This window comes from Channa argus, chromosome 8 (genome assembly GCF_033026475.1).
Source record: "Channa argus isolate prfri chromosome 8, Channa argus male v1.0, whole genome shotgun sequence".
Taxonomy (NCBI): domain Eukaryota; kingdom Metazoa; phylum Chordata; class Actinopteri; order Anabantiformes; family Channidae; genus Channa; species Channa argus.
The window spans coordinates 12,950,118-12,974,351 of NC_090204.1; the positions used below are offsets into that span (position 1 = coordinate 12,950,118).

At 40.1% G+C, this 24,234-nt stretch overlaps 1 protein-coding gene across 28 annotated transcripts in view; it reads right to left on the reverse strand.

Annotated features, from left to right (window-relative positions):
• adgrl2a (adhesion G protein-coupled receptor L2a) overlaps positions 1–24,234 on the reverse strand; it is a 93,487-nt gene that overhangs the window by 64,528 nt on the left and 4,725 nt on the right. For 26 of the 28 annotated variants that reach the window (XM_067512726.1, XM_067512722.1, XM_067512721.1 and 23 more), the window contains exon 2: positions 7,945–8,129. In XM_067512726.1, the coding sequence (XP_067368827.1) occupies positions 7,945–8,020 (76 nt within the window). In that variant the 5' untranslated portion in view covers positions 8,021–8,129. Of the gene's footprint in view, positions 1–7,944; positions 8,130–15,778; positions 15,913–22,218; positions 22,411–24,234 lie in introns of those variants that run through there. The other 2 variants (XM_067512713.1, XM_067512714.1) reach the window with 2 other exon arrangements.

A 24,234-nucleotide genomic window follows, 5' to 3' on the forward strand; every position in this document is an offset into this window, starting at 1 on the left:
TTTGCTGCTTGGATTTGGTCAGGATTTGGACAAGCTTTCCTATAAAGAAAGATCTGAAAGAACTTAGAACAAAGGAGCTAGATACTGAATGTACCAGTAAAACTTTTTAAGTTAACAAGCTTTATAAATGGGTACTCGGGCTTCCTTCAAAAGCCCTGGTTCTAAATCCTTTATATTTATGGGCGTAGTTTCACCACCCCTCGTTTACAGGAGCCTCTTCAGGATTTATAGCTGCTCTAAATCAAGACTGAAAGCAAGAGGACAAAGAGGATTCCACTAAGGGCAAGCAGGGATATCTTGCATCTTACTCTTAAGAGTGAACTGTAAAGTGTGTGAAATCTTAAGCCTTTGAATATATTACGTTCTCTTAACAGAGTCTGTCATTACATGTTCTGCAATCAGTTTTCATTGCACGGCATCCAAACCATAACCACACTTTCCTGTGCATCAGTGAACATGCCTTTTAACAGCATCCTCACAATGAAAACCTGATTACCTACCCCTTGAATACCTGCAGATTGTTGTTGTTTACATTAGGTATTTCAGTTGATATGAAATGGCAAACTCACAGGCATGACTCGGTGGTTACATAAATGGCAGTTCTCATAAGACCACTCCAATGCATTCATTCTGCAGTTGCTACTGTAGCTGAAATCCGAAGGTGCACATGAACTAAATTGCTCACTTTGATAAATACATGTAATTCACTGTGTGAAGCAAAAAATGCACAGCATGCACAGTAACAGTTTGCTCACTTGGCATCAGTCACTGAAAACATTCAAGTCCATAAAGGTAGTGTGAAGGGAATATTGCAATGCTGCACTCCATGTGACCCAGACGCTGCAGTTTAATCACCTTAAAATTCCACAGTACTACAGTGGCAAACAGGAAACCAAGCTACATTTGGCCTTTGACCAGCTGAGCTGGTTCATTTGTCTGGCGCGTGTTGTACATGCTGGTTCCTGTTTGAAACACCATCTATACTGGATAATCAAAAACATTCTCCTCTGCCGCCCTTCCAGACAGCACTTCATCAGCACTGCTTACGTGAGTTCTGCCTGCAGTCCTTGATGTCCACTCCATAGGCTCAAGCAACATGAAAATATCAAAGAACTCAAGTCTGTGCTATTTCTGTTATCATAAGGGTAGCTTTAGGTATTTTCCCCAATTCAAATGCCTTTTTCACTATATAGACTAGAAGCTTCACTCTCAAATCCTGCAAATGTGAGGTAAAGCCACATTTTCATTTTACCACCACAAGAAACACAGGAGCAAACAAAACCCCAACTTTTAAAAGGGAGGCATATCTCTGACAAATCGAAGCTTGCCCACATACTGCTAGTCACATCTGCCATGGCCAGATCAAAAACAACCAACAAAAGCACAAAACAATAAATGCTCCATGAATAATATGTCTTTGGTTATAGACCACTGCACTGGAGACTGATAAGCCATATTTGTTTTCCCATATTATGGATTCAGAGAGGAATCATTGCTGTGTAGATTGTTTAAGATATACTTGTTAGGGACCCACATGAGTCTACTTGTGAAAGAACAAAGTGAGACAAAGCATGACGGTAAAATATGAAGCAGACAGTGACATGGGGGTAGATGACAAATCTAGGGTGCCTGAGTTCCCTCCCAGTGAGGGCCTCGTGGGACCACTGTAAATGCCCATTGTCCATAAAGATCAGCAACGAGAATTATGTGAGAAGGTTGGATTTCACACTAAGTCTGAGGTCCTGTCACACTGAACCACTCTTCTAGACATGTCTAAAACCCAATTAAGGACCATGTTGGAGACTGGGCCACATGTTGAGAAACACAGTCCTGCTGTTTTGTGAGATACGTCCACAAACATGATCAAACAAAGGCCACATCTCGTCCTTATTTTAATGTCCTATGGTTTTTCTGTTTTTATTATTTTCATGTCAAGCACTTTGTGAGCTCTTCTCTGTGAAAGGTGCAATGCAAATACATTTTACTTACCTACATCTTGAAAAACAAAAGTCACTGCTTAGATTTATACAAGCAAAAAAATCATACAAAGTTCCCAGACTACTTTCAAGAAAACAACAAGTTGTGGAATAAATAGCCTCATATAACACTATTTACAGTTCTTCTGCCATTACATAAACACAGAGGAAAGCAAATGCAGTTGAAACAAGTCATTGAGTCTCCTGTCTGAACTGCCGCATCGGTGTCATGGCCAAGATTATGGACGGAGACAGCAAACAAAATAACGAATGATGCTTTCTAAGGTTATCTCTGCATAAATAACCATGAAGAAGAACGCCGATGCAACAGCTAAAAGCCACAGACACCTAACATAAGCCACTAGAATGGCATTAAACATATTTGGTGAGGGCAGTTAATAATTGAGTTTTATCAATTCCGGGATAGCAGAACATCTTTTAACTGCCTCAATAGCCAGGTGACGGGAGGGTCTGGGTTGTGGTGGGAGGGAGGAGGATGGCAAGATGTCAGACCTTTGCAATGCTCTTGCATGACAAACACCAACCTGGAGCCAGCTGTGACAAAGCCCTAATCCAGAAAATCCCTCCTTCCTTTGCTGAAAATCCTAATGAGGATTTGAAGTGCTCGGCAGGGAGGAGACCCAGGGGCTGTGGTTACACCTTGCCACTGCTTACTCTCCCAGTCATTGTCTCCTTATCTACTCATTGGCCAAGACTGGCTGGCGATGAAAGAGACATGACAGCATGGTGGGCCTTCGTACACAGAACCCCACTCCTGCCTGGCTCCACAGGAAGCCAGATTCTGCAGTCTGCCACAAACAACCAGAATAACATCAAGAGGTAGGTGGAAAGACAAAACCAACAGAAGTTGTTTACTAAAGACACATGAGACAAAAAAAAGGTTTTCCCCTTTAGCCTTAACGGTTTTGGTGTTGTTTCCAATATGAAGTAAACTGGAAGATATGAAAGCTCAATTGGCAAATAAACATTTTATAAAATAATTAAATAAGACATCACTAAAGCCTTTTCAAAGTGCCTTAAATACAAAATGCAGTAGCAAGGGAACAGGAGTGTGGCAAAGCAGCAGGGTACTATTTTTCCCCGGATACAATTCTGGCACAAATTAGTACTTCAAAAGTAGAGCCCTATTGCCCCTGACTCTGCAGATGCTTTTTTGACAGACAGTATTTAGATTTAGACAGTATTTTGTTTTAACGTAATGTGCAGACTCCTTCGAGAGTTTCGAGAGAATTTTGAGAGTCTCGAAAACTGCATGAATGGCCACCTTCATGAGGTTACATAAATATGATTTGTGGTTAAAAGAAAAGGCTAACCAGAGCAAACAGGTGGTGGCACAGCACGGGGAGATGCCCAATCCTGTTCCTGCAGGTTTGGGCTCACATTAAGTCCTGGGCTTTTACTTCAAGTAATTACTTTCAGAACACCTTGATTGTCTTTTTCCCTCCATTCACTTCGGGATGAAGGTTTTAAGTCTCTACTCTTTTCCTTTCACATGGTAGAAAAAGAGGACTTTTAAAGGTGCCCTTCCCTCCTGCCCTTGAGAAATCTCAAGCACTTCAAACATTTCAAGCTCTGAGGAGAAACAATACTGTGGTTTCAGGGTGTATGAAGGGAACAGAAATTCTCTATGTCAGGCTTGTTCACACAAGTTCTGCCAGTGAGACACAGCTTTTATATCATGGCAAGCTCTTTATGTACTCTTCACCTCACAGACATAACCGGCACAGACCCCACAGTAATCAAATGACAACATGCAATCTAGAGAAAACAATGGTGGTGGAGTCGCTGTTACATAAAACCCCCCTGACCTACTTCAGAGTGCTTTGATTTCCATATATGTTTAGTATTTTGAGCATTGTGAAGTTTGTAGATTATGAAAACACACGACCTGAACGATAAAGACAAATAAAAGAAAATATTTGTATAAATCACCTAGTATATCAGTGGTGTCTTTTCTCATTAAGCAGTAAAGTTGATCACAATAAGGGAAGACACACAAACACCTGACACAGTGTGACACACGCACATTTTCTCCTGATATATTCTTGGCACTCTGTGTAGCATAGTGCAAACTTTGCCCTCTCTACTTCTTGACACAGAATCTTCGCTCTGCTTTCTTACTATGCCTCACCGCCATTCTAACAATCTTCAGGAAAGCCTTTGAAGAGAGTGCGTGGCTGAGCTAGGTGTGAATTGTTATTCTGTTGCTGATGCAGATAAGTCCTTTCAACCCCACTACACTTGACTAAATTATTTTGGAGAACATGTGAGCCACTTTAATCATCTGTTGCAACGTAAAATTTTCACTTTTTTACGTTTTGTGAAAATTATAAGGTGTTATTACCTTATAAAAAAACACCTTCACCTCATTTCTATTTTGTTGCTATGGTGACATCTGTAGAGGACACCAGTAGGACAAAAGGAAATAAACCTTCTCTGTTAAAGAAAATCATTCCAAATGCCAGAGGCCAAACTTGCTGAAGTAAAATAAAAATGTTAAAGCAGGTCATAGTAAATCATACTGATTAAAGTGACAGATAGGGTTCCTACTTTTTGACCTACTCCACCCATATTGTTTTTGGGGTATTGATTAACTTAGCGTATTGCTTTGACATACAATGAAGTCTTTACAAAGCTGCTCAGTTATTGTAAATGAAGAACCACTGTAGTAACAAAAACTATTAAAACACATCAGATTAGGCCTACATAGCAGTACAGTAAATCAGTCTTTCACTTCACTGTTTGAAGAATGTTTAAGAAGCAATTTGTTTCTAACAATTAAAAAGAAACTACCACAGGACACAATATACTGACTTGTATCCTAAAGTACTGGTGAAACTCTAAAAGCACTTAATTCTGTCCCTTCCACTATGCAATTCAATAGACTTTTGTTAGAGATGTTCCACTTGGTAAACACCCACGTCCACTCGATTCCCTCTGTCTGTGCATCGGGCTTTCATTTAGAAATATGTAGTCTCGAGCCCAAACCACATCTGGATTCTTTTTTTTTTTCAACTTTGGAAATCTCCCTCAAGAAGACATTTTTACAACAGTTTGAGCATGCTGACTAGTCCTTCTTTTGATGAATCAACTGAACATGATGTGGAAAAACTTACATATTATGAGCCTTAAAAATCTCCTACATGATACAGTATTTAGTCTCATATCACTACCCACATTATTATTGATTAAGGTATCTATGTCATAAAAGAGCCCTCTTGGGTTTAGGATTACGGGCATACTTGGGAGTACTGGATCAAATTTATGCTCCAAGATCTTCAAATAATAACAGTGTATAAAACCAGATATTATAAAAAAATAGCAATCAAAGTTGTATGAACTGTATCATGGCCCCAAAAAGGCTGCACTAAAACTGAAGCTGTTTACAAGGAGGACAGAAAATAATAACTACATAGTGCTTTTTTTTTTTTTTTGCACTAATCCCGATGCAACACAGGAGAGTATAAAATAATTCCTTATCATTGGGTAAAACACTTTATGCCTTAGGTTTCCTTTGATATACACATATCCATATGTAATATAATTAAAATAATGAGGCAAATCCCTTTCAGAAACTCATGTCACTGACTTATTGCTGGCACCATGGATGCATTCGCCAATTTGTTCAAGGTACGGTTATAAAGCAAATAAGGAATATGGAAGATGAAAGGCTACAAAAGAGCAACAACATATTAAATACAGGTACAGTTATGAACATGAGTCAAGCCACTGGAGAACAAGACATTGTATAGAAAGAGGTCAGACAGAAACACAATCCCAGACAGCTAGAGTATCAATCTGTATCTATATCTCCTTCAAATGTAAAACAAACAAGGGGGGAAACAGCTAACTTTAAACTATTTACAGCATTTCACTAACCCATTTAATTCAATTATAAAAATGCATTAAAAAGATATTAGGGGTAGATGCAGTTTAATGATGCATGTTTACTTGGAGATATTGTTTATAATGAACTATTTCTGTGCTGATCTCTGCGACTGAGATAGGAAACGGGGAGGTGACGGGGGAAGGGAACCAACAAGAGGAAAAGGTGAATGACAAATGTCATCAATAAATTCTCTCCCCTGCATTGGAGTGGGCATTGGAGTCTCTGCATTTTCTACATGCAAAACTTAGTCTCTGTTTGCCTGAGGAGCATTAGGTTGCCATGTTTTACCACCTGTCAGTAAGGCATTTTAAGGGATACCCTATCGCATCGCCTTTGGCACTGCTCCGCTCCGACACTGTCTACTAAATTTTATGTTCCTGTGCAGCCAAAATATTCAGTTTTGGTAGTGAACGTAATCAGTGGATGACTATGTTCCAATGCAACTTATTTACTGAATGGAACAGGTGCTACATTAATTAACTGAAAGTTAAAATAGCGCAAGTCTGTCACACCACAAACCAGAATTTCACTCCAGGGTCCTGTGTGTGGTTAAGTGTAGGCAAAAATAATGGTTTCGATTAGACGAAGAATGCGGCTTTGTTCATAAGCCTGTTGAGTCAGAAGGGACAGGGTTAAACTTTTTCTTTTAGGCCAGACCACAATCTTTCACTAAACTTAAGCAAGACCTGTTTGTGCCGCAACACAAGCATTTAAAAAAAAAAAAAAACATAGTGAGACAAAGAGAATACTTTGTCTGGGTAGATTTTACTGATATGTTCAGTATCAACAACTGTTTCAGCACATTGTTTTTATGCTAACAAAAAATAAAAGTAAATAGAAAAGTTGTAAAAACATTCTTACAAAATGTATTTGCATTTTAGGTTTAATTATACAAAAACTGAATTTTTAAGGACACAGAGTTGGAACACTGACAAATGACTTTCATGCAGTATCTGGTGAAACCAGGAACACTGCAACATGGGACAGAAATTCTCTTGGGTGGCAACTCTTTCCCAAGACCTGACTTGAGCTTAAATCTAAGTAGGTCTTATAAACTTTTACCTTTGCATATAGTTTCAACAACAAATGTCAAGTGCCGAGATATGTGAAGTACATATGACTGTGGGCAGCCACTTCTAAATTTTGCTTCCATAATTCTATGTTTCTAAATCCACTGAATACCACACACTCATCAAATTTCATCTATCAAATCCAAGCCAGATGATACATGAAAAACACATATGGCATATATTAGGCCAATGTGACTTGTCACAGTGTAAATTAAGCATCTTGAGAAATCATTACCTTGCAAACTGGAAATGCTACATTATTGAGTAAAAAAAAAAATGTGAAGCAGGTACAGTGAACAGTTGGCCAGAGCTTGAACAGTTGGCACCAGTGAACCAGATCTGCAATGGCTCTTCTGATATACTGCATTGAAAAGAAGCCAACTTTGGTTTATTCTAAATCAAATCAGCAAACATCTAAAGTAAGGCCCTTCTATTTTTGTGATTAAAGACCAATATGTACAGGATACGCTTTATGAGATATGTTTTGGATGTGTAAATCCTGTAAATATAATACAGCTTTGATTTAATCAAAGCTAAATACACTATGATTAAAACATTCAAGTTGTATATTCTTTTGAGGTGTGGAATCTGTGTGCGCTTGCCACGATACGGAACATTTTAGTAAGGAATTTACAAATGGATGCAGCTCCGATGCCACTGGGAACAACTGACGCTTTCAAGCAGAAAATCTCAGACAAATCACAATTTACCAACTAATGAAACCACTCAAGATTATCCCCCGTCCGCCTGTGCCCACTGTCCTCACAGCTGCATTACTTACACAAGCACTGCCTGCATGCAGAGGAGCAGCTTTGGCTTGACTTACAATTTCATTGCTCGTGGCACATTCGTAAGACAATAGCAAAAAATATAATTTCTGTCTTTGAGCCTGAAATAATAGTCATTTAAAATATGATGTGAAAAATACTGGCATGAGAACAAATCAGGTTCTTAGAGGAACCCAGATGACTGATTCATATGTACTTACCCTCTGTAGAGTGTACTTGGGTTAGTGTGAGGAGAAACCAGCAGAAGGTGTGCAGTTTCCACAGGGAGCATGCCATGGCGTCGGGTGCTGAAGGCTTGTGGCAGGTCTGTGTAACGGCTAAAAGGTTCTGATTAAAAAAGTCCAAGCCAGCCAGTTTCAGGGATGCTCATCATTGATCCTCTCACCTGTGGAAGAGACCACAAGAGACATTTGGTTCAGATGTGAAATGTATTCCACGTGCAAAGTCATCGTGTTCACAGAGGAATTCACCCTATCACTTTTTTTTTTTTTTTTTATCACAAGGCATGTGAGGCTGCATACGCATTCCACTGCACAAATATGACAAACCTCAAGCTGTGAAATCCTTGCAAGCCACTGAAATAAGCCCCAAAGGTCAATAATGCAGAGCAGGGAAATCTCTTAGTGGCAGCTGAATGTTAAACATTTTATGGGTGATGACATGGAGGTGGGAGGGACCAGAGCTGTCATTAAACGGATAAGGCCCTATTATAACAGGTGAGATCAGTGCTGATTCAAATGACACTTTCTGTGCCTGTTACCAAGAAGACATTTACACCTTCTCGGGCATAAATTTTTAAGATTTTTGACTTTTACAGTGTCGAATTGACATTTTAGGGATTTCTGGCAGTAACTTCACCATGTGCTGAGATTCACTCTTAATTGTGAAACAAAAGCTTCCCGCAGAGTGAAATGTCGTATCAATCCATCAGCCCCAAAAATCTGCCGACTCTCCAGAAGGGCTGCTTCAGGAACTGACCGTCTGTAAAATGACACGGAATCAAAAGTCCACAAGCACATGGCGGAAATGTTAAATTAACTGACAGTAACATTAAATGCTAAAATTATCCATGGGAATAGCTTAGTGAACATTAGCCAAAAAGCTTTCCATCCTGCTCCAGTCATATTGGTTTGCATTAGCTTAGTAGTTGTCTGAGTAATCAATAAAAAAACAGGATTTCATAAGACCTGGATCTATACTGTCTCGTTTGTTCGAATACTGGTGTTATTGGCTAACTAATCACCCAGTATGATACACTAGTACACTTGAAATGGGCTACATTATTATGTTATTTAAGCAGAGTTTCCTGCTATTGGAATTTCAGCTTAAACAGGAGTTCAAAAGTAACAGTGCAACTAGTTGATGGATATTTACTCTTTGCATCCCCACGCTCCAGTCCAATAAACAAACAAATAAAGAAAGAAAACAATCAAGCAAATGGTCACTTCTCATTCTTGTGACTGACCACAAACCCTGTTATCTCTCCAGTGCCTTCCCTCCCAACCCCCTCACTTACATCTCTGTGAGCCAGAATTCCTCTCTCCACAGCCCATCCATACCTGTCCCTCTAGTACCAGTCTGTTTGAATGTTTGTTTTTGCCCTCTTTCACTACAAAAGCAAATGGCCTCCTCCCTGTCATGGATACAGTGCTGGAGCTGTGTAGGGTGAAACCTAATACCCACCTGCACGCCCAGGCATGCGTTTCTCACATCTAACGGCTCCCTTTTGTCTGTGTGTTTACACTGCAGGGCTGAGCTCGGTCCTCACTCCCATGAACCATTAGCACATTCACCATGGGATATAGCATCACTCTGGCAACAAGGCACATAGGACCCCATTAGAAAGTGTTTTTTCTTCTTCGTCTTTTTTAGCGCATTCAAAAACAACATTCCATTTTTTCAGTGTCTGCGGTCTGCAATGTTTGCAGAGATTCAAGGGACTGAATGTTATCCGGCAGACTAGCAGGTAGCAGGAGAAAAAAACGGCGAGGAATCCTGTTTGTCATGTACAGTCAGGGCTGCACAAATCGGTTTCGGCAGGCTCCTCCACACTGGAGATCCACGGCCTGAAGAGTCTTTGATCTATTTTGTCTGAGTTCTCAGACAGTGTAATAATTCATTGCTGAGAAAACATGCAGAGCGCGCACATTAGCCACCAAAGTTATAATTAAGCCTGCCATAATCAGCTCATCTAGTATGACATTAAGCCTCACCTGAGACCTCTAATTTTAGAGCCATTTAAAAGAGGTTAACAGGAGCAGACTACTGCAGCCACAGTGTATTTAGTTTCAGTGGAATAATGTGCAGTCGTATAACTCGACAAATGAAAGTTGATCACGGAGACCAAACATATTGGATTCCAACAAAACCTTAACACTTGCTCTTTAGCTGATAAGTGCATGTGGCATCAATTAAATTTATCAAGCCAGTGGCTACGTGTAATCAGCCTACACTCAAGGTCCATACAGTGTAATGAGGCTTTAAGCAGATTGTCTCCACAATAAAGCTGTATAGTGAGCGTGTTTCCTTGAGGATCTTTATCCACAAGCACAGTGCCTTAGCTCTTACTGTGTTGTCCACTTAGTAAGACAGACAGTGCTTACATCGCACACACACATTTACAAGTGTTGAGATTTGAGTGATAATAATCCCATTCAAAGTAATTTCAGAGTAAAAGTTTGACTACGGTGTTTACTTGGTTCACGGGAATAATAAAGTGTTGGTTAAATTAATGTGAAGTATGTGAGGCAGCCTGCATTAAAGCACCGAAGAGAAATCTATTATGAATAATGAAGAGATTTGAATAGTGTTAATTGTTTATAACATAAAACTTTGCAGAGCAGATTCACACGGGCTCTGTCACTTGAGGTGTTAGGTGTAGCAATACATTTGTTTCACTGTCACTCAACAAAATGAGGTTTATTTTCCCTGCATCCCAAGCCTTGTCATTCTTTTATCAAATACAGTTTCCACTTTGCATCTGGTCCACTCAGTGACCTCTACAGTGCGTGCACAGAATCCAAACACAGGCGCTATGGCACATATGTGCATAAGTGCAAGTTCAGACACTGATGCTATGCCGCCTCAGCTTACAACCTTGACGCGAGTAACATAAACTGTTTAAGACCCTTACATGATATTTGGAATAATCTGTGTATAGTCTTAGACTTGTAATCATTTCAGTGCAGGTAAACACACTGATCTTTCCCTTCAAATTTGTAACTAATGCTGTGGATTTAGTGCTGCATCTAAAAACTGTTTAAATCTATCTGAAGAACACTTGTAAGTTTTCTGTCAAATCATACTGCATCCTTAGCTCGTAGAATGTTAATTTAAAATAAAAAACACTTTATTCCTAATTTCCCATATAACGGAGCACCGTATTAATTACTAACAAAACAGATTAAATGTGTGCATTTCTCTATATTTATATGTCTCTTTGGTGACTGTGGGTGTTTTTGTATTTACATGTGTAAACAAACTATTATAATTCTCAGCCTGAGATAACAGCGATGAATCAATATGATTATTCTTGCCTCCCTGTCATCATTGCTTAGTGCAAAAAAGAGGCCGTACGCTAAACAGACCTCCTGTGTCAGAATGTGATGACAAAGACAAGATGCCTTTAAACAGTTTTGCCTCCAAGGCAGTTGAGACCCCCTACCACGAAAAAAAAAGCAAAATACAGATCCCTAGTACATGGGGATGGGTGTTCTGTAAATCGATGATAACAGTCCTATACTTTAATATATTTTGTATCATGCTGTGAGTGTTTAACATGCTGAGACACCAAAGGCACTGCCTGACTGCCGTTCCCCTCATTAAGAGTGCTGAGGTCTCCCCTCTCAGCTGGAGGTTTCTTTTCTCTCTCTGCCATGCAACAGAAGCTGCCGCAGATCATACCTTTACTGTTTTCTTAATTAGCCCTCAACTTGGATGTGATCACAACACAAGTTTTAACATCCGGAACAATGTGTTGTTTTGCTGGGGTTTTAGGTTTATTCTGGGGATGGAAAGATGATAAAGAGTACCATCATCAACATTGTTTCCTCTAATTTACAGTACCCACGATCAAGGCGATGTTCTGTGATTGTTAAGCGCAGATAACAGACACCACACTGCTTTGGATACATATGAAGTGCATGCAGACAGATGTTTAAGTAATCTTAGAAATGGAGAAGCCATGAGGGTGTGGGCCCAGAGGCTTTAAACATATGTGTCGTTCCAGTAATTGACGGAACTCATAATTGACAACCGAGTGATGAAATTGTCAATTGCAGGAACATTAAATGAGTAAATGTAAAAAACACAAAAATTTTTTTTTCAAGGCAGAGTAACTTGGAGGAAGGGGGTTATTAGAAGGAAGCGGAGGAGGATTGATTGAAAAGGACAGTCTGAAATGTGAATGCAGCGGGGGTCTGACAACAAGAGGCAGATGTGAAAGAATGCCAGGGTCCTTAGACAAAGCTCCTGGTTGTCCCTCTCTAGCTGTTAGAGGGCCGCGGGAGAATAGAGGAAGAGTTGAGCCATTCTATTAAAAGAGGTCTTGGGGAATTGTGGGGGACCAAGAATAAAGAACCTGAGTGGAGGAGGAGGGCTCAAGTTACAATAAAAGATTGACAGCTTGCAAGTCTTGCTTGACCCTTGAATTAGCCCCTGAGCTTTCAACAAACCTCAAGAAAGAGTTGGGATGTTAATTGTCACGAAACATCACAGGGATGCAAAAGAAGGGAAATCTGGGGCCGGAGATTCACTGAAATGTAAATTAGAACCAACAGACCACCACATGTTGAATGAGGAGAAGACATTTGGTTTCTATTGGGTTTTCCCAACAGCATCCTCATACATGAATTCATACATACTATAAGACTCTTCTTATCTATGTTTCTCATGCCCACTTTGAGGAAAAAACTGAAATACCTGGGGACAGAGAGCTCCGTCACAGAACACTCAGCCTCAGCTGTGGAGGAAATATATTCCCAAAAGAGATTGCATTCCTGCTTTGACACTGCTGAAGATGTACAATTTGCAAGCGTAAATCAGAAAATTCGCACTCCAGAGGGGAGAGATTGGGCTGGTGATCGGATGAGTCTGGAGCCCCACTGAGTCAGATGGGACAGGGAGGAATCAGAGGCTGACCCCTCTGCTGAGGGAATGATTGAGAGCAGCATAGGGCCAGAAGAGCTGAATGACACCCAAGCAAACACTGCGTGCCTGCTTGTGCCCCAAACGCAGGGCCAGACTGGACTCAGACAGTAAAATAGAGGGTCAAACGCGCACGCTGCACGACGGGACAGCTCGGCAACTTCATGGGGTACAGAGGGTGGGTGTGGGAGGGATTGGACGAGAAAACAAAGCACAAAGCACAGCATGACGGGGGTTCTTGTTGAGGAGGACCTTTTTGTTATATAACATTTTATTTTTAGCTCAAACCTAATATGACGAGGGATGTCAGCTTAGGATTGCTATTTGTTCACGTTGCTTGTAGTTATGCTGATCTGCAGGTCCTCAGTTATGATTTACTTCAGGTATTAGCCAACCCCTTTCATCATCTCAGAGTACATAAAAGCAATTGTTTTTAAATCTGTGAATAACAATGTTTAAATTAAATGAGTCACTACCTATGTCTTATATAAACCATAAACCGGCATAAAAAAATCCAGAGTGTGTGACATAAGCGCGGTGCTTGTCATTCTCATTCGCTCTTAGTGTTTACGCCATTCATCATTTTTATGAGCCGCTCAATTAATCGATTAGAGTACTCCCCGCTTGGTCAGAACGTATGGCTTCTAAATAAAGCAATCATGAGCTAAGACATGGCATATTGCAGCTCGTCAATAAACTTAGAGAGACAAAAATGGAAATGTTATCAAAAACAAATACTTGCCATGGAAAAAAATCTATTTCAGTTGTATTTTTTCTTATATGTGATAAACATGTTTATCATTTAATATCCCTTCATTTGAAAGGCCAATATGTGATATATGTTTTTTTGTGAGTCTTGCATGTCATTTTTCAGCTGTGTCGGTAGGTGTGGAGTGCTAGATTACCCCTTACCTGAATATACAATATATTAAATCCATAGCCTCATAATCATTTTGGCAATGCAACAAAAATCCTATTAGTGCTGAAAGATACCTACACCTGTCTGTCCGGGCGGATTATAGCCCGATGATTTACCATGGTAACAAAGTTTCAATACAGGTTCCATACATTTTTACTTGTAATTTTCATGTTTTACTGGAAAGTGAAGTGGATTATCTCGAATGAAATTTCAAAATGTCATTTCCACTTGCTGATAGCACAAAACTATTCCTTTCAGGTCTGTCGAGATAACAATGATTCAGCCAGGGCTGTTAAACGGTGTCTTTGCCAAATGTTCCTCCGCTTACGAATTAATAGGCCGACATTAATACAGCAAGATAAATAGGAAGGTCAGGAATGGGGGCTCTGCCATTATATGGGCATCTCATGGTGATAATACCTGCCAATCAAGTGCAAGAAGTCCTTGACATGGCACGATTCACCTTGGTATATGCAGAGCACATGCAATATGTGGTGTATACTCTCCTGTCCAGAAACCTCATCCAATTATTATGTGCACATAAATACATTGCAAGGCTGTTACTCGGTGGGGCACATTAGGACACCATAAAAAAAACATTTGTTGTATGATCCAGTTTGCCATGGCTAAATTAGTCAAAACAAATCAGGGATTATACAAACCAAGCTCGGCAGTGGGCCCAGACACTGTCCCAATCTCATCTTCTCAATTTCAGCACAAGTACATCATTGCTGCGATCATGCAGAAATAATTCAATGCAATGTGGCCACACAAAGTCAAGCGGTGAGGACATAAACAACTGCACATTCAAACACAACCACCGGGTGTCAGGTAAAAAGAGTCTGAGTCATGCATGCTGGCATGCTTGAAACTGAACTGAACAAGTAAATAAACAGTGGAGGTCAGAGATTTGTTCACTTGGGTCACATTGACTGAAAAGCTGTTACTGAGTTCTGGAGCTTGTGTAACTTGTGTGTGTGTGTGTCACCACTCTCATAAAATAACACATTTGTTTGCAGAAGGAGCACTCTTGGAGGGACAAGGCCTGGTTTTAGTCTATGATAATAACGTGCTGTATTTATTCGGATATGCACCAGTAAGCAGCTTTTGTGACCCTCCCCCTTCCCCTAAAAAACGAGCAGCTGAATGGTTAAAAACCCTGCTCCATCCTTCTATTAAGGACCTCACCATCAATAATGCACTGTGATCACGAGGCATTATTAAACAGGATGATTAATTTTTAAGGTAGTGGGCAGCAACACAAAACATAAAGGAGGCAACAGAGAAGATGACATGTGAGAGACATTTAAAATGGATGGGGAGCAGGTGGGAAAATGTGCCATTTAGTCACATTCTTTCTCGTCGAAGCAACAAGAAACAAAAGAGGAAGTGAACATTTATCTTTATAATCTAAAGATGCGGGGAATGTTTTAACTCCACCTTGAATGAAAGATGTGTTATTAAGTAAGTCCTTGGCTTATACTGTATGTACAATCCTGAATTGAGTCACAGCCTATTCTGCACAATCCACCGCTCAATTGTCTAAAAGCCCTAAAATCCTTTGCTCTTTGTTTGCTCTGCTTGTTGAACTACATCTCCTCTTCTGACTGGTGTATGTAACAGTGGCTTAATAACAAATTTTACCTGGAGTCACTCCATCACTGCACTCAATTCACAATTGTTCAGGCAACCATTAAAAACATTTTTTTAACTCTAAATCCATCCTGTAATAATCCTAAACATACTGAAAGCAGTGATTGTGTTTCTAAAGTGGTGAATATTTAGATTTGTGAAGCCTGCAAATGTTTTCAGATTAGAGACACTGTGCATAATATGGCCAACCTTGGCTCAGTTTCTAATTGAAGCTTTTAACCTTTCTGTGGCTCAGAGGAAGGACAAACGCAGACAGCCAAAACAAGGGACACTGCATAATTTTGGTCCCCATAAAATAGAAAACAGCACAAGCTTACCCTTATAGCAGAGGCAATATAATACAAATGACTTCAGCAGAGGAGCGGATCTACTTTAGCATACTATCCCAGTGCTGCCGAATCTATTTTCAATCTAAAAGATGGCATGAATGCCTTTGTCAGACAGGGTTAGCAGCGTATGTCAACCTAAAACAAGGTATAACAGTGTGTCTCGTCAGGAAGCTCAGACAAAAGAAGTGGGTGTAGCCCTGCTGGAACGCAATCACTTGTCAGCCGTAAATCTTCACTCAGTACTGCCCTGACAGGTAATGGTGCTTGTTAAACCTGATGAAGGTATACTGGCCTTTTCTCAAAGACACAGAAAATGACTAAAAGGCATTTAGCTGCTGCTCAGAAATAAATGCTTTTGCATGCACGGCTGCACTTGAAGCATATTCTCAAAAAAGAGGGGCTGTTATAAAGTAAAGAAAAGAGCAAACATGTAAGGCCATTTATACACAGCAGCACTGCAAAACAGAGAAGTTGAAGTTGCTTTGAATTTTCAAACTGCATCATTAGATTTCCCTCTGCAGTTTCAGTGTCGCTGCTCCCTGCCCTCTTCCCACCTTCAGCTGTGAAACAGAGAGGACAGTTTTAGGGCTGAGCCTTCTTCACAGCGTTCATTAGCATTACACCAGCACTGTGTGGGGGATTGTGATGCAAACAAGCTCAGATGGGCTCATTCCGTTCCCCTATTTTAATAACTATAGGATGCTATAGGATCTCACTCCGGCCTGCTCAATGGATCACAGTCTCACTTTAGGACTGAGAGTGTTGATATTTAAATACAGTATGAGAAACGTTTCAGCTTCAGTGTGGATGCGAGAGATGTCATGAAGCAAACACTGACATTCAAAAATATGGACAGATGGTGTGCTACTGTTCAAAGATAAAACAGTCACAATTATAAAATGTAACGTTCATAATTTGAAAAAAGAAAAACACGGTCACATGGGAAAAAAAATTCCTCTTTTGAAGACTATTCCCCAGCTTCCAACTGACCACCATTCAGACCAGAATTGATTAAAAAAAAATATATATATATGTAAATGGATCTGTGGCTTATGTTATCATCCCCTGCCACCCACAGTAGGACAGCAGATACAGCAATCACTGCTTCTGCACCTTGTGTATGTTAAATATGTGTTTGCTCTTTTGTGATAACAAAAGGGAGGGAAACAAACAGAGGTTTCTTTGTTGTTCTTTCTTTTTTCTCTGAATAACTGGACCAAAGTCAGGGAGTCTGAAGACACAAAGAGAGAGAGAGCAGGCACATACAGGAGACTGTCAAGCCTACTACGATAAAACATTCACTAGGAAATTATCTTCCTGTCATAAGGCCCTCCTGTTTTGAATACCAAAGGGATTCAAATTCCCAAACAAACTCTGAAAGGGTGACCAATTTTGTGCTCTGCCAAACGATAGCGGATTGAAGCACAGGTTACACCTTTGAACCGCCGCACAGGAGGTAGGATGAAGCGCAGATTTTAATCTCTGTATCTCTGCGTAGGTAATCCACTGAAGTGTAATTGCTACAGCTCTAAGTTATACAAAATAATGACAGAAGAATAAGACTCACTATGAATATGAAGTGAGCGATGACAAAGTCTCATGGTTGGAGCAAAGGCAATATTTTGACAAGGGCTCTTGCTGGGGAGGAAACTGCTCCTGTGAACATCAACAAGTATTTCTGCGAGGTGGATTTTTACCACAATGCACCATTCAGAGCAACATATTGCACGGAGCCGTGTTAAATGTTTTATTTGACAAAAATGGGCAGTAGATCCATACATTATCAATACTGCTTATTCCGTTTAGGGTCGCACGAGGCCTGGAGCCGATCCCAGCCATTGGGCGAGACGTGGGGTACACCCTCAGATAGGTCTTCAGTTGATTACAGGGTTGACATATTGGGACGTACTATCATTTACACCCACCAGCGCTTTAGAGTCTTTACTGCATGTCTCCAGAGTACCCAGAGGACACCATTGCAAGCCCGGGTAGGACATGCGAACAGCGCAGGCTGCTGCCAACAGGTGGATTCAATACCATGATCTTCTATGTGCCGCCCCAGCTGGTAGATTACTTCATAAAATGTAGGCTACATTTAGCTCTTCCTGTTAACATAATCATCCATTATTGTCTTTGTGCATAAGTACGAGACCTCTTTGCACATCACTAAGTGGAAAGAGGTCTCGTACTTTTTTTTTTATTTACACAATATGGTCTATTCAAATTACAGAACAGTGTTCTCACTTCCTGTCACACAAAGTATGAATTGGAATTTGCACCCTTTCACTATCACCGCCCTCTGCAGCAGCATAAAATATTTTGAAAATAAATCACTGCAAAATACAGAAAACGGCCAGCTAGTTTAGTCTACCACATTTTATTATTTTATTATCAACAAGGACATGTGTGACAAGATGAGTGTAACAATTCCTGAATTCAACATTTTTCAAAATGGTGAGCATCTTATGGGTGGCCACACAAATTAATACATTAACCATTTAAAACTTTGCAAATACCAGCTTTCAGAGCAGTGCCTGCATTTGCAACCCACAACACGTAGTGACATTGGACATTAAAGGCACTGTGCGAAGAAAAAACACAGGTTAAAAGCAGTGACGCACCGCAACTTCAAATAAGAAATTTATTCCTAGCTAATAAATGTGGCCCTGTCCTGAGAATATTCCATCTCTGTCATCCTTCTCTGATTTATGCACCAAAATATCTACAGCGTCAATTAGCACTTTTGTTTGGGGCAATTACTGCATGCTCCAGTTGTATGAATCATATTATGAAAGCTTCATTACACATTTTTGTCTTGGCATAAAATGTTTAAATTTTGTTAAAGTTTAAATACTGAGTATGCAGCTGCAAGCGTGTTGTGACTGCAGAACATTTCCACACTGTCCTCAGGTAATGTCTGCACAACCTTCCCTTTGCTACACTGCTTTCATTATGCACAGAAACCTATGAACCTTTTCAGGTGAGAGAATAAAAGATACATTTTTTTGCTCTTGCAGCAAAGTGAGTAGGCGTTGCAGTTTCTGCAACATTCAAAATCTCAAGCTGACTGTTGCATTCTGCGTTTGGTACCTACATTTCAACACAGAGCAAATGTTCCTGAGGTTCATCATAGGCGGATATTTTAAAGGCCAGCTAAACATCTAAAGAAAATATACCACCTAACCTCCATACTCAGAAAGATGTTATCAGGCAACGCACAGCAAACTTTTCCATCCTTTAGGCAGGTCTCGGCCTCTTCGAGCTGCAGCTCCTCGCTTACCCCCGGGCCTGCTGGACCTATTTCTGATGGTAATGGCTGCAGGAGCCGCATCCTGTCAGCTCACTCTAGACTCACTAGTAATCAGCTCAGGCTGATGAATGACGGAAATGCCACTGGCACCACTTTTTGCAACGACAAAAATGCACCCATGTCTGCCCCCCATTTGACTGTCCTCTTTACACTGCTTTCCCCCCATTTCCATCAACTACTACAGAATAGCACTCATCACATTGGTTCGGCTGCTGATGCTGAAGCTAAAAATGAAACGTGTTGCCGGGCACAGATGCAGTTTGCTGTGCTCACTCAGAGCTTATGTCCAGGCATCATTTAACCTTGCTTTGATTTTATCACTGGGTGGGTCATAAGGTTTGCTTTGACAGCTCTAGTTGTTGTTTGTTATGAGAACACAAACACATTCACTGCACATTAAGGTTAAAACATTTATATAGACTCGCCAATGTTGGCTTTTTGGTGATTCATTACCTGACAACTGATTTGTGTCATCTTTCCCCCGTAAAAGACAAGACTTTTAAAGAAGCCAATTCAGGTTTTAAAGACTGTTTTTATGCGGTTGAAGAAAGCTGTAAAACCTGAAAACCTGACAATTACGGTTTCACACTCAAAGTCCATTGAATTCCTTCTACTCCGCAATCACTGGATCCCCGCAAAACAAGGCTAATTACGCACGTAAAATTATTAGAGATTATTACGTATAATTATAAATTTGCTTAAGAATTTGTAAGAGGTAAAATGCCTTTTTTAAATAAAGAATATTACAGGTCTCCAAATTTGGTAATTTTCGAAGAAAATGAAGGATTAAGCGTCCCAGTAGCAATATTTATTGTCTTTTAATTTAATAATTTATTTAAAATAAAACCTGTCCTGATATTAGCTCTAAGAAAAAATGCTATTGTGCTGTAAAAGATCCATGTGTTACCCATGTATTTGCTGTCCCAGTTTAAAGGAATCAGTAAAGTCAACTTGATTGTCATTTTGGGCTAATTTTATTTCTTCTTGCCTCTTCACATCTCACCTCCAGTGATAAAATACCAGGTGTGAAGTTGAAGCTGCAGTTCTCACACTCATCTTAATTACTAAAACCAGGGGTAGGGACCAAATAGCTGAATAAGAGAAACAGGTCGGTCTAATGGATAAAGCAGTAAGGGTATGTGTGATTTATAGCAGAATTCACACCAGCAACAGCCTCGCACCTCATTTAGAGGGAGGCTTGACGAATTATTAGGGCAGCCTGTATATGTATTTTTCCTGTGCAAATGTCAAAAAGATCAAATCATACATACTGAGGTGTCAATGTGAAGCATTCCAATTTTCATTATAAATACATGAATAATTTCACATCTACATGCACACACACACAAACACATTCAGGAGCTCAACTTATCTGCCATATTAAAGATGTTCATTACCTAACCCCCCGGCAGTTGAGGAGGAGTTGGATCGACCAGGCAGCACTGAATGCCAGGCCCGGCTGGCACAGCTGTAAAAGCAAAGCTGTAAAGAGAAGTCACCGGCCACTGTCGCTCAATCTTCCCCTGTGTTAATCCCACACTTTCTGCATTCATGTCAGCCCCATTCCTCGTGTCCATGCATTGCTTTTCACACTCCTAAGTTCAATTTGGCAGGAAAGTGGGCATGTTGCATCACTTCTCCTGGCTGAAAATCATCTTGGCATTCTTCCCCTCTAATAATCTTTTCTTCTAAGACAGCGTGATGGCTGTGTTATGATGTACAATTGATCCAATAGTCATTTCGTGCAAGATATTTCTTGCTTCTTGTTTTCTTTTTCAGGTATTCACTGAACCAAACAAAGTGTGTGCAGAAATGGAGGTTTAGTTATGTTATTCCAATACTAAATCCAAGCTCTGTGACTTTTAACCGCGGCGTAGCAAATATGAGTACATATGAGATTTAAAAGCCTTTAATGCTCCAGAATCTCTTCTTAGCTGATCAGCTCATCTTCTGAATGGCCTCAATACACAAGCAGGGCAGCATGTGTACAGAAGAGTCAGCTCCATTTATCTGCATTCATCATTCACAACATTATAGACAGACAACCCGCTGTCATATCATACCCCAGACTGTTACTGGAGCTGGACAAATGTGCTGAACACTCAAGTGGTGGTCAGGTTTTACTAAGCCAGCGCTCTTAAACCCCACTGTGTTTCAGAGAAAGGAATTTTATACCCGAGCTTGAATGGAACCACATCCTGGCCCTCAGAAGAGAAATTTCATTTTAACATCTCTTTTCAGGCCTGACATTTTGTCCTCTGTTTTCAACTGTTTTCCCAAGAAGCTTCTCTCCAGTTGACCCAAACAGACACTGTTGCCTCTAGCTTGTCATGGAGAGAAGAGTGATGCGGTTCTATGGGCAACAGAGAGGGAGGCTCTGTACTGAGACAGCAGCAGGTGCAGCTGTGACAGTTGCCGTGTTGTTGCTAGCCCCACACTGTAGTCAAGATGAGGTTCACAGATGTAGCCACTCAGTGCAGTGGTTTATTGGCTGCCTGAAACAATGCATCTCTGTCAAGAACAACTCCTCCTAAGGCCATTTCAGTCTAAGAGTGCTCCGTATAAAACAAGGCGTAGGAAAACCTCATTCTGACACAGGTCAGTTCAGCTCCACAGCAACACAATCAAAGCTTCCCCTGTTCTGCCAAAAAAAAAAAAAAAAAAAAAAAAAAAAAAATTCATCCTCAAGCAATCACTCTGAAATATGGAGGTTTTTATATTAGGTTCGTCAGTTGGAATAACAATAATAATAATAATAATAATAATAATAATAATAATAATAATAATAATAATAATACAAAGTAAGTTGCGAATTTACATGCATATGTTTATTTGCAATTATATAATTATCATTAAATATAATTATATAATTAGCAACATTTTTTTTATCCTAATTAATGGTACAAGCATTTTCACTGTTTGTCAAAACACATTTCTGATTAATTATTACCAAGACTCTCTCGCTTGCATGCAAGTACCACCCAAGGCTAGATTTTTGCCCCAGGTGAATTTTGCAAGACGTGCATTCCAATCATGCGACACTTTCAATATATTGTTCCTGTACACAAAATAATTGGCAAATTTAAAAAAATTTTTAGGACGTGGAGAGCAAGCATACCTGATTCCTGTCTTCAATTCAGTCCCTCAAAGTTGCCCGAAAAGTCCAAACCAGGGTAGTGTTTTTGTAGAATTTCAGAGAAGTGGAGATCTGAGATAATATGACTATTGTTTTCCTGTAAAGCACCCAGTCTCTGCTTGTTCAATTACTGGAAGGAGCCTCAACGAGGGCGGTTAAATCATTTGCAGAGACATTATCTACGCAGAGAGCGAAAGAATGAGAAAGAGAAAGAGAGAGAGAGACAGACAGAGGGGAGAGAGGGATGGAGAATGAGATTGAGAGAGAGAGAGAGAGAGAGAGAGAGCAGGCATAGGGGCCAAACTTTAGTCTGCAGAGGAAACAGAAACATTTTTTGTGGACCACACATGGAGGGTGCTGTGAGGATAAAAGCAGCAGGATCCATGATTCGCTGCAGGAAATTAATAGACTAATACAGTTCTCTCTGTTTCAATGCCAAAAACCACATAATAAGATAAAATTGTTTTCATTACAGGTGATGATAGATATCTATGTAGGTTATAAAAATGTACACGGAATTTATGAGCGAGCGACCACAAACTTCATTGTTCCTCACATATGTCGCCTACAAACAAAACCAACTCACAAGTGCTCATCTGTCAGCGTGAGCAATCATTAAGAGATAATTTGATTGTTTTTTCAGTCTCGGCTGTGTTTGATGTCTCTGGCATGCTAGCAATTGAACAGACAGTTATTTTGTTGATTAGCTTAGTTTTTAGCAACTTACCATGCCTGTGATATTCCTCTGAAACTCCCAGACCAGACGCTCAACTCCATCTGACTTGGCAACTACATTACAAGAACAAAGCTTCCCACTCCCCAACTAAATACTGTAGAATAAAATAGCATTTATCAAAGCTTTAGACTTCCACATTAACCAGAAATCCAAACAAACATATAGGGTGAAAAATGCAATAATGCATATACTTAAAAAACATCCGATATTAAATGTGTCTGGCAGGATTACACAACATTTTAGCATGTACACAGCTGTCCTAGCGTGCACTTACTTGCACGTCTCACAGTTTTTTTGTGAGACTTCACCTTGGTTTATTTGATCATCTAAAATCAACGCTGCTTTGAAAAGTGAATTCAAACATATACACTTCAATCTAGGTAGATGCCTGGTATAGTTGTCTGAATTAAAGCACTGCCAGTACATCAGCATGAAAACAAACAAGAAATAAATCAAAGCCTGCTATTTGTTCCATTTACATCCACTGAATGACAAACCAATTTTTATTTCTGTAGTTTTAGTAGGTTGTTTCTCCAACTGATGCAGCCTCAGCTTAATGTGAATTTTATATTCAGTGATCTGGTTGAGTATCATACTGTACTTAATTGCCAAATAGTATGTAACTCAGCACAGATGTAAATCCTTTGATAAACAGCAACATCTAAAGTGCAGCACCAAAAAAAACATTAAAAAAAAAACACTGCTGTTTGAACAAAAGTAAAATTATACTTTGATGTTAAATACTACTTACCAGTTTTGCACTAGACTGGAATAATGTCAGTCTGAATATAGTGGGAAACACCCACAGCCCAATATGAAATAATGTTGGGAGAAAAAAGGAAAAAAAGGCAGAGGGAGTGGAACTTTTCTCACTTGCAATGAGTCACAATTGTCAAGGACAACAGCAGCCTATATGGAGGAAATATTTTGCTCTGGTGTGTTTACCCACACCATCCCTAAATAACAGCCCTGTCTTGTTGGAAAAGGGGCTTTTAAGTGTGGATGTGCTTCGCTCTCCTATAATCCAGTTGAGACATTACTCCTTCCCCTGGCAGACGTCCGCAGATCCCCCCTCTCTCCCAGCCAGGCCTTGCTCTCGGCTGCTATGGCAGAGCCGCAATAACTGCTGTTTGCTCAGAGCCTTGCCTCCCAGGTTCTCCTCTGTCACACAGAAATTGAATATTTTCCCAAATAGTGTTGCAGCTGTGCACTGATAAGGACAAGTTCTGTACACATAGCACAATGAATGAGACAGGTTGAGA